Genomic DNA, 11,201 nt, shown 5'->3' on the forward strand with positions numbered 1-11,201 from the left:
CCTCAGTCGTGGGGTCGTGTACGTCCTGCGGCGGCCTTCCCCGGGGCGAAACCTGTTTCGCTTGTAATCAGGGAGAGCGGAAAGAAAGCCCCGCGTGGGCCCGCCCGGCTTTCCTCAATGCCGCCGGCAGCGCTGCCGCTCTGAGGCCGGATGAGCGCTCGGGAGGTGCCAAGCTGGGGTGTCCGGTGGAAATTTTCTGTTTAGAGCGAATATCGCCGCGGAGGCGTTCAAAACTGAGTTGCCACAGCCATGGCATTGGCTGAAAAATGCTAGCAGCCCCAAAGGGGCTTGTTTTCATCTTTCAAAGCTTTATCCTGTGTCAAGCAAAAATAACTTCAAAAAATGGGATCTTGATCCTCTTTCCTTACTATGTGTTGGTAACTAGCGCTTCAGGAAAAACTGCTGGTGTTGCAAGACACATGATAGAATTGCAAAAGCTAATAATGCTGACTAAAGCACATGAGAAGTTACCTAGTGACACACGTTGCCAGTAAGTCAGCCCCCACAGACGCCAGTAAATAGATTTGTCTTTGTTGTAACTCCCCATTAGCGGTAGTTGTCCAAACTCATGGTATTTTGTCAGCATTGCTGCCTGATAAGCAAAATCTGATTGCTAGCACTTGGTAATGTTTTGCGTGACATCTTAACCCAAAGCTTCTGACGTACCCTTTTTTTGCTAGCACTTGAACTGGTATTTAGGAGCTTTGGTTGGGATGTGAACAGCACTATCTGCTAGTGTGTAAGAGATAGCAAGGGATTTAGTTGCAGCCTGTAATTACAAAATCTGAAATGAGACAAATACAGTTTAGTAATAAGATTCCTATTTTCAAGAGTGAGTGTAATGAAGCACTGGAACCGCTTACCAAACATGATGAAGGATTCTCTGTTATTCTAAAATTTCATAACCGACTGGCATTTTTTCTTAGAACTTGAGCTGTGGTTCAGAGATCAATTTGCTCAGGGACGTGCTGCAACCCATAGAGAAGGATCCACAGCAGGTCATACTAGAAGGTCATGAGGATCCCTCCTGGCTTTGCAAGAGACGCCCCCCTTCTACTTCATCTGGTTGTCACGGTGTATGCTGTAGGCAGCATGGGCAACAACCGCAGTTGACTTGAAAAGCTTACGCAAGACTACAGCATCTCCATGTAGATTCAAGGAATTAATCTCATGGGATCTTAGTTAAGTCTGAATTCATTAGTATAATTGCTAGGAAAAGTGTGGGGTTGGTGTTATTTCCTTTGTTTCTTTTAAAACCTGCCATATGGTGTTCTGAATGTACTTTTACGTGAGATAAGACATTACTATTTTCGGAAAAGGTTGTGGTGTCTCAGGATCCAAAAAGAGAGGAAGCAATATCGTGACTGATATTTACGCAAAACATGAAATACTACCACATCTATGTAAAATTTGTAAAGATCACCGAGTTATAGACATTTTGTAGGAGTTGCAGATGTACCATTTTCTTGGGTATTCTTTAGCAGTGCCTGTGTATTTTCAGAGACTGAGAACAGGAGGGGTGGCAACGATAGGCTATGGTATTTGTTTAAGCTGTAACAGACACGCAACAAGACAGAGAGAAGGGGGAAGAATTTTGTCCAAAACTAGAAAATACAGAGTCAGGGAGAATATCTTATTCTTCCTAGCTCATTCAACAATGTGCTCTTCCTTCCTTTATATTTCTATTCAGTGTTTGAAGAGAACTTTTTTTTTTTTTCCACTGTGGTATTTATTATACAATACATGAGCATTAGTATTTGCAGAGTTATTAGTACAGGTAGTGGGCACTGTCCCAGGGAAGCTGCCTGCAGGGGAAGGAAGGGTGGAGCTGTGGCTGTACCTTTACAGTAAGATGGTGTGAGGCCATACTCTGCCAAGATAGTTTTAAAGGAATTAGCTTCCTTTAAAGGAAGGAGCACGGATATCTGTGTGGACTAGGTTCTCTGCTTCTGGCTCAGATCTTGCTAAGGTAAGTCTACACAATGCAGCTTAAGTTATTAGCTATTCTATTCCCCAACTGAAGACCATACAAAGTGGGGGAAAAAAAATATAATCAAGCTCCTATCTAGCAAGTGCTGGTTGAGAGCCTTGTATATATTATTCATGATAGAGGGAGAGATTTTGGGAGTTAAATATACTTACTATATCAATCTCGAGCCTGGGAGAAATAATGGAGGCTCCCAATTAATTTGGAGAACTTAATGACAACCAAGTTGAATTTGGTTCTCCAAAATATTGCATTTGTGAAGATGGAGCTTGTTTTTAACTGCCTGTGCAATGTGAATTCCTGCAAATGGTGCTCTTGTTCCACATGCAGCTTTTTGACCTTTTGCTCTGCTGACTGAACTCAAATGGAAGTTTTCTGCACCTCTGTATATAGCCCCACTGTTTTTTTGGATATTTTAAGATAGCGAACACTTTTGAAACACATTCATTAAGCACATAAATATTTACAATACATTTTTCAGAGACAACATAATTTGGTTCCTAAATAACTATTTTCAATAGTAAATAAAACCAGTTGTTTTCTTTTGGTTTGGGTTTTTTTTTGGTTTTGGTTTGGGATTATTTTTTTTTTCCATCTCAGCAGAATGGAGGGATGTTGGTAATTACATTCTGCTCTTTCTGGCTGATTCTTTTTTATTGACCTCAAGTTAAGGACAAAATGTGACTCTGTCAGGCTACTCCAAACATGTGATACAGTGTGAATTAAAGAGTGGATGCCAGAGGTCCCCATGTCTTTCCCTTCTGCCTCTTAGTGGCAGAGAGGGCTTGGCAGTTGAATTCCTTACTTCCTTACCGATGTCTGATCTTGGTGTTCCCCCAGGAACAGCTGAAGGCAAATATTTTGAACTAGCCTGGAACAGGTGTAGGTATAAAGTCTACAGTGTGCCAGGATAACAGGTCACACTGTCACATACACCCTTTCGCCTACTGGGAAGATGAGTGGTGTGTGTGAGAGTGCATATCCCTGCACACGTGCATAATTTCAGTCTCTCTCTCTGGCTCAGAGTGCAAACATAAACAGATCGTGACCTTGGCTGCCAATGCCCTTACATTTATATAGATCATATGCAGCACCTGTATGCAGGGACCCTTTTCATAGATCCAGAAGAAGGAGATCAGAACGAAGAATTCTACATTCTGTCTCCTCGGTTTATTTTGGAAGGTGTCCACGTGTAGTAGTACTCTGTCACCATTTGGCAAGAATAGTTTTATTGTGAGGCCATGACTGTGGTGATGCAATGAATGTCTTGCAGGATGTGTTTTACTTCTGACCTGGTATTAGACAATAGTTTTCCCTGAATGACATTTTATATTTAGAATCACACTGTTAAAACCCTGAGCAATCGTCATTGCAGTTGCTGTCTTTCTGGTGGACAAAAATAAAACTTCGATGAAATAAATTCACGTTTTAAAGACAACTAATATGAAGCACTTTGAAAAGCAGTTATTAAGCCAATAAGTCTTTACATGCATAGTATTATTCAAACCAAAATGGGGAAATCAGAAAAAAGAACCCAAGAATTTTATATGAATAAGAGTAAGTATTCTTGGGAATTAAAATGAATAATTCAGAGTAATATAAGTATTCATTAGTGGTATAGTAGATACTCTCTGCTTCAAAATCCTTAACTGTGAGATACTTCATCTTCTAGGTTCCATACAAAAATATGGCAACTTACTGCAAAATTTAGTCCTGAAGGAAAATGTACACTGCATCAAAGGGAAGCATTAAACCAGCCATTTTTCTACTGGTTTCGTAGCAGCTGTATTTTACTAGCTTTTTTTTTTTTTTTTTTTTAGTTACTTTTATCAAATGAGTTCATGCTCCGTAAACAGATGATAGGACCAATTGTCATAGGCTCATTCTGTTCTTTACTTTCGCTTTCAAGTTAGCAGAGGCAAGGCAACTGCTGCTCATACAGGCCGTATTTTCACATGTATCTTTTTTGCACTGGACAGTGGATATTTCAAAAAATAAGCTTAAGTGATATTTCTATGTATGGTAGTAGGATTAGGAAAAAGGTGGATTAATCTAAATACTGATATTTGACACTTCTGTCTCTAAAGCCTATCTCAGGATTGACAATTTAGTGAGACACTTCAGGCCCTGTTTTCCATATGTTGTGAACATATTAAACCAAGAAGCAGCATTGGAATTGTATGAGAACCCTGAGACTGACACTGCACTGGATTTAAACAAATTCTGGTAATCCTGCACTAACCTAAGGTCTTTCATCATGCAGAAGAACTAAAGCAAAGCAGAAAAATTAAAGTTTCAAGTGAGAGGTGCCATATGTTCACAGAGAGTACTGAAGTATAGTGTCTATTAAAACATACCATCAAATACATGTTTATTGTGTAGAAATATATTCAGTTATATCAAGGAAAATACATATTTAGTATATTGAAGAAAATATATCCCATACTTTATGTTTTCTGTTTCAGTTTGGTTATTGAATGTTGAATTGCTGTGCAACATCCTCAGAATGGGCATTGAGAGTTTAGTACTGATTATTATATAGTGGTCTAGTTGTTTACTCTAGGTGATTAGATGGCTCCAGGATCCATACATTTCTTTGTCTATGAACTTCAAAAGCTTTTGATGTATTATCTCTACAAAACCTCTTGCAGAAGTGTAATGCTTCTAGCATTTTTTTACAGATATGGAGAAAGGCTCAGAGCAGCTAAATTACTGGCCAGCGGTCACGTAGCAAGTCCTTAGCAGAGCAGAGGTAAGGGACAGCTTTCCATCAGGTCCAAAGGCACTGCATTCCTTAGCCACTGCATTTCTCAGGAACCACCAACTGCATTCCTGTCGGCCTCAGAGAACAGGACTGAATAATCTAATAATAACCAGCAGAGGCAGGATTCCACAGGGAAAGTTGAGCTAGCCACACATAGGTCCTAAAAGATGATCTTTTTTTACCACTGCCATCCTGATCCTGGCTGTACACAGTTTCTGCTTATTGTGCAATGGGTCTGGTTTTTGTTGGATCGTTTCTTGAGTTGTCTGAGCTCATTAATATGGCAGAAAACATACCCAGACAAAATAAAAGGAGATTGTTTTCTGCCAAGAAGCTGAATTGACTCACTTACTGTAATGAGTGCCAGAGCTGGTGCAAAAGCAGAACTTTCCACAGCTAGGAGCATGGGAAAGGTTAAGAATAAGTAGGAGATGATGTGGAGGAGACTAGGGACAGCATGAAATATTCAGCAACTGCAGCCTCTTAGATTGCCTCAGCTGCTCACGGACCTTCAGCCTCCATATCGTCAGATCAAATGTTAGCTATCTGTTGGGAAGTTCTGGAGATATTAATGGCTACATTATTGTCATGAAGACTGAACTATATTGTGTGTTTTTGACAATAACTTCAATACATTGCTGTTGTCAATTTTACGTCACAAAACTAGTGTATCATCTCTCATAAAACTGATGGGAGAGCTCAGCTATGAAGAGGTCTTCTGGCGATTGTTTATGCTCTGGTTATATCCTAAGGCAAAGTGATGTTAGTTACCAGCAGCTGAAGTTCTTGGGGATTGGTAGATAATGTACAAAGAGCGTCTGAGAGACCTGTGTCTGCTCAGCTGTAAGAAGAGAAGGCCTAAGGGACATCTTACTGCTGCCTATAGCTACCCAGTGCAAGGATATAGAGGAGATGGATCCAGTCTCTTCATGGAGGTGCATGGTGACAGGACAGGAGGGAAGAGACACCAGCCAGAACACATGTAATTCTGTTTCGATGTAAGGAATGGCTAGAAACAAGCAACTTTTTTTTTTAAAAAAACTCCCCCTCCTCCCCAGTCAGAGTTGTCATACGCTGGAGCAGATGCCCAGAGAGGCCGTACAATCTCCATTCTTCAGGATACTCAAAATGCAACTGGGCAAGGCCTGACCAACCTGCTCTAACTGGACCTGCTTTGAACAGGGCGTAGGACCAGTTGACTGCCAGAGGTTCCTTCCAGCAGACATGATTCTGTGGTTCTGTGACTTTTTTTGAGGGTAAGTGCAACAAGCACTCAGTACTGAGTACCTGTAGCCATGCTCCCGCTGTGCTCCCTTTAACTCCATGACAAGTCTGTAGGTAGACATCAGCCGCATGCTTTCAGTTCCTCTCCATTTGTGATCTAAACAGAGATAAGTTGGAATATGAAGTAAGGACAGAGGAGAACATGAAGCTAGTGTACTAGCGGATTACAGTTCTCAAGAAACTTAAGCTGCAGCTAAACAACCTCTTTTCTTTCCTTCAGAAGTATTACATGCTGGTTTCCATGCAGAATCTGAAACAATAAAAGTGCTTCAAGCAAACAGTGACCTCAGGACTGCTGCCACTACCTGCACCATTTTCAAATGCTTTAGCAGCCTTAGCAGTGCTTCATAGTCTATAGTGGTTTAATAAAGAAGCTATAGGGGGCCATCCTATAGATTTTGAAGATGGAGACAGTCCCAAGATCATTCTGAGACAGTCATTCACTGATGTCACCTTTTCCTTAAATACCCAAATCAAAAATACCTCAGTGGGGCTTGGTGTTAGCAATAGGGATGAATGATATCAGGGAGCATCTCAAAGTTTTGAAATACAAAAAGGCAGATCCCCATGGGCAGCCAAGGAGTACAGTGATTCTTCCATTTTAGAGACTGGAGGACTAGGAAAGCATAGGAATTCAGCTAATCTTATAGTAAATTTGGCAACATTGTTATGCAGAAGCATGGTGTGTGTGTGAAGGAATAACCCATCAGAAAAACAGGCTTGTTAGAATGATCTTCTGTAAGTACCTGAATGTCACGTACATTGCAAGTGGAACTGCTGATAACAGTGATGATTACTTTCATACCCAGGTCATCAAGGACTCAGAAGTAATGCAAATCCCAATCTCAGTTTTCACAGTGTCAAGGAATTTCTTGCCAGAAGAGGAGCACGGGACATGCCTTTGCTTGAGTTTTTAAGTTTTGCATCAGTTTTTAACAGCTGGAGAATGGGTAGAAATTGCTACTAGATTAATAGTTAAACAGCTATCTAACCTGCACAGATGGTTCAAAATAAAGGAGTGATGACCTAGGAGCAAAGCTTGGTATGGTAATTGGATAACCAAGACTTAAGAGTTGCTGCCAGATTAAAACTTCCCCTGTTTTTAGGGCTCTAATCTTTTTATGTATTTTTGAGTTTTCTAGCTATTTCCCTAAATGAAAGAAGATGGTGGGTGTTAAAACAAAAACTTTGTAGTCCCAGCAAGAACCCGATATTTACAGTCTACTAGTTCTTCAGAACATCACTAAGGAGGTAAGAAGAGTCCAGTGGAACCTGATTTATAGGTAAAGACATTCTGGAGAGATTGGGTATTGGATATTGTCCCATAAACCTTGTTCAGTGTTGCTTACTCCTCCAGCAGTATCATAACATATACCTTGCACAAGAGATTATGAAAATACTCTGGATTTATGTTGTGAATCTAGGGGTTCTGTATGTAGGGTGAGAAATCCTTTCTGACTGATATTGGGGATAAACGGGCCATTTTCATGAAAAAATGCAGTGTTTGGAAGTGTAGAAAAACACGGCTTCGCAGAATCCACTATCAGGACAGAAGAGGCTGAACATCTTGTGTGAGGAGCATCCCTGCTCTGATGGAGTTTGGGTTCTAGGAAGAGGAGAGCCCGGGACAGTCCTAGCCTTGATGTCAGAAGTAGCCCTTTCCCATAGCCTTTCCTTTCTGGAGGGAACAGTGTCAGTATTTTCCTAAAAGGCTGGACTGAGAAATGTAAAGTTTCAAGTGTGATTCTAAAGGACTTCTGGAGACTGAGTTCTGCAGAAAACCTAAAAGGTTGTCTTCTTAGTAATCTTTTTTTTTTTTTTTTTCTCTCTCTTTCAGCAGTACTAGCTGACGTGGCAGGAGCTGTAAACAGTTCTGGGGGCTCAATTAAGCCAAGGAAAATGGACCATCTTTTCTTCTTTTACTCCTCCTTCAAGGCCTTGCTGTTATTGGCGAAGGGCTTTGAAGCCTAACCTAGAACCTCCTGAATTGGCAACTGGATATTAAGAAACCAGATTGCCTTAGACATCTTCAGTCAACAGTCAAGAGTTGGGAGAAGTTGTGGAAGGAGATGTCAGATGAGGAAGTCTTAGTTTGAATGATGCTTCCAGGCACCAGCATACAAAAGGACTTATCCAGAATCACGGATCCTTTCTGATGCCAAGGTCTGACACTAACGTGATGGCATGCACCAGCAGGAGCTACTGCTGAAGCTTTTGCTCTCTTTTTTTGGAGTGTTCTAGGTTCAAAGGAATAGAGACAGACCCATATAATGCACAAGTTTCTTCCTGAGCCAGAAAACTCATTTTCTGTATAAGCTGGCAAACTTAGCTCAGGGAGGACACCAAAATGAACACCAAACTTTTTGAACTTCATAAAAGATGCCTTGCTGTGTTTGAAGTGGGAGTTGAATTGGATTTGAAATGAATTTGGAAGATACTGCATATACTTCCCTCTGGGTTCGCGAAAGCAGAACCCGAATGTATGCTTATGGGGGAAAAAAACAACAGCCCAGCTCTAGGAAGAAGAAACTCTCAAATGAAATAAACCAAAATAAAACTACAAGAAAAAGACAGGAAGGAAGCTAACCAAGCTAACAGTGAAGCTATCAATGAAGCTGCCCAAGAGAAAAGCGTTGTTCAGGAGCAGAGAATAGCTGAGGTTGTGAGGTGAAAAAACCCGTACAGTATCCTGAGGAGAACATGAGAAGGTTGAAGCGTATTTAGTAGATATCATTAGGGCAAAAAGCCCAGTCACTCAAGGAGAAAGTGGATATGTGGACTGATCTTCAAAGACTGAATTTGACATTTTGTTAATATACTGTGTGCTTTCTGAGGATCTGCAGCGACTACATATTTTAAGCATTACTTAGGACAGCTGATCTAAAGACTGCACTTTCCTGGTGCAATGGTGAAGAAGCATAACACACAAAAAGAAGAAAATCACTTGTCTGAAACAGTAACTGGTTCAGCTATTCATGCTCCTCTCCTGGAAAGCGAGGATGAACTGCTCCCCACACAGTCCTGACCCAGCACAGGAACCAGCCTGCAGCAGTGCAGGAAACCCGGGCTAATGCTAGTGTTAATACCGCTTCTGTCAGAGCCAGCTGGATTACAACCAAGCCTGAAGGGCTTGCCTGAAGGGCAGGATGCTCGACCAGAGGCAAACGTAAGTGGCGAGTTTCCCTGGAGTGACCATAAGGTAACACATACATAGCGTTGCAGGCAACCAGAGTGACCATAAGGTAACACATACATAGCGTTGCAGGCAACCAGAGTGGGCAGATTTGCATACTGGATTCTGAAGCACAGACACTTGTGAAACAGGAGGTGTTTGTTACAGGCAACGTAAAGATGCAACGTAAAGATGCAACATAATGCAACGTAAAGATGGCTCCACCTATGTTATCAGTTATGGCTATTTCAATGGGTTATTATGCAGTTCTGTACATGGTCAAATGATGTGCATCTTATACACTGGCTGAACGGTTTTCCAACAGCAGGTTCCTGTTTTTCTTTAATATACTTCAAAGCATAATTTCCTGCTCATGATTCCCAAGGTAAGTTTCTGATAACTGCAGCACACAGTAGTCATGTTATTCCTTCATATTCCGGGGTCTTTGACATTTCACTCCACCCAGAAGTGGTTCGTTAACAGAATGTACATATATATTCATATTGCAGCTACTTGTTATTAACTTCTGTCTAATTCCAGTAATGCTCTTGGTCCATTATCAGAACAGCTTACTCACAGGCATTTGGTTCTCTCCAGGCACAACCCTCTTCTGCAGGAGCAGAAGCTCCTTAGGGGCAGAGTTGAGAGCTAGGGTGGAAACTGCTCCAGCTGTGAGTCATCCCTGTGAGTACATTAACTTCTAGAAGCTGAGTTGATTCTTCTATGCAATTTAATAACATTCTAATGACTACAAAAGAGTGATTTGTCTGTATGTACTCCTTAGTGAGGCTATTAGGACAAAAGATAATAGGGGCATAGATAAAATCATAAGGCTAGACATTCAGATGATGAACATTGTAGCAGTGGTAAAGTTCATCTCCTTATTGCAGAAATAGAAAAATTACCTGTCTAATGACATTATAAGATTCCTATTATTATACAATAAATTCATAGCTGACTGTTCATTCTGTATGAGATTATATTTTTGGTATAATAATACAAAGAAATTTAATTGCTAACTTTAGCCTCTTTTATACGTTCATTTCTACCATATTGTTTGAGACAGGGAGTCGGCCTGAGGCAACAGACTGCTCAGTTTGATTTCATATGCTATAGATGTAGTTTATTCTTTCTGTTCTATGCAGAAATAGTTATCTGGCTAGTGACCAAGACACTGCACGGTGAGTGCACCACAGCTGAATGTTTCAAAAATACATTGGGAAAATTCTTGCTCCCCCAGCAGTCAAAGGATGTTTTTGCAGTGAATTTAAGAAGGAAAGGAGACGTGCATTTCTCCTGTGGATGCCCTAAAATGTGCTTGATGTTTGTGTGTGTGTGTGTGTGTGTTTGCTTTGCTTTGTCACTGCTTACTTAAGAAACTAGATAAAAAGTTTAACATCAAAATACATTTCTTCTGTATATCTTTGCTTAATGTCTTTGTTTGCTGTACTTTTGTAAACAAGATAAACAGTGAGTAAACAGCAAAACCTACTTTCATGGTGTATTTTGTACAAAGTTCTCAGATGATTAATGGTGGAGCATGTGAGTCTGCTAAAACGAAAAAGGACAGAGAGTATTTGACATCTCAGAGGCTTTTGAAATGTAGGGAAGTACAGTTCTAATTAATTACAATGTTATGGTATTAACACTATGTAATTATAATTATTACATAGGTATATGATATATATGATTTAGTAAATGTCTTCTTTTATATATGTAACACAAACTTATGTAAAGTTTTGTATAATAATATAATATTTCCAGATATTATATTAAAATATTACCACAATATACATCAAATAGTGTGAAGTAGTAAGTGGTTTTCTAAGAGTTTAATGCCATTAATTTTCATAGAATATTTTAGGTTGGGAGGGAACTCAGAAGGTCACTGCATTACCCCCTTCTAAGACTAAAAAAACCACCTTTTTTTTCCTAGAGACTCAGTTATGCTATTCCTTAAGTTCCCAGAGAACACAACATCCAAATAAAAGGAT

General features: G+C 40.2%; 1 protein-coding gene across 1 annotated transcript in view; it reads right to left on the bottom strand.

Annotated features, from left to right (window-relative positions):
- The window catches only part of GK (glycerol kinase), a 39,922-nt gene extending 30,675 nt beyond the window's left edge, over positions 1 to 9,247 (bottom strand). The window contains exon 1 of the mRNA XM_009880547.1: positions 9,122 to 9,247. Coding sequence (XP_009878849.1) covers positions 9,122 to 9,247 — 126 coding nt within the window. The remainder of the gene's footprint in view (positions 1 to 9,121) is intronic.
- Between the last annotated feature and the right edge of the window lie 1,954 nt (positions 9,248 to 11,201).

Source organism: Charadrius vociferus, unplaced genomic scaffold, assembly GCF_000708025.1.
Source record: "Charadrius vociferus isolate BGI_N301 unplaced genomic scaffold, ASM70802v2 scaffold22, whole genome shotgun sequence".
In the NCBI taxonomy this organism is placed as follows: domain Eukaryota; kingdom Metazoa; phylum Chordata; class Aves; order Charadriiformes; family Charadriidae; genus Charadrius; species Charadrius vociferus.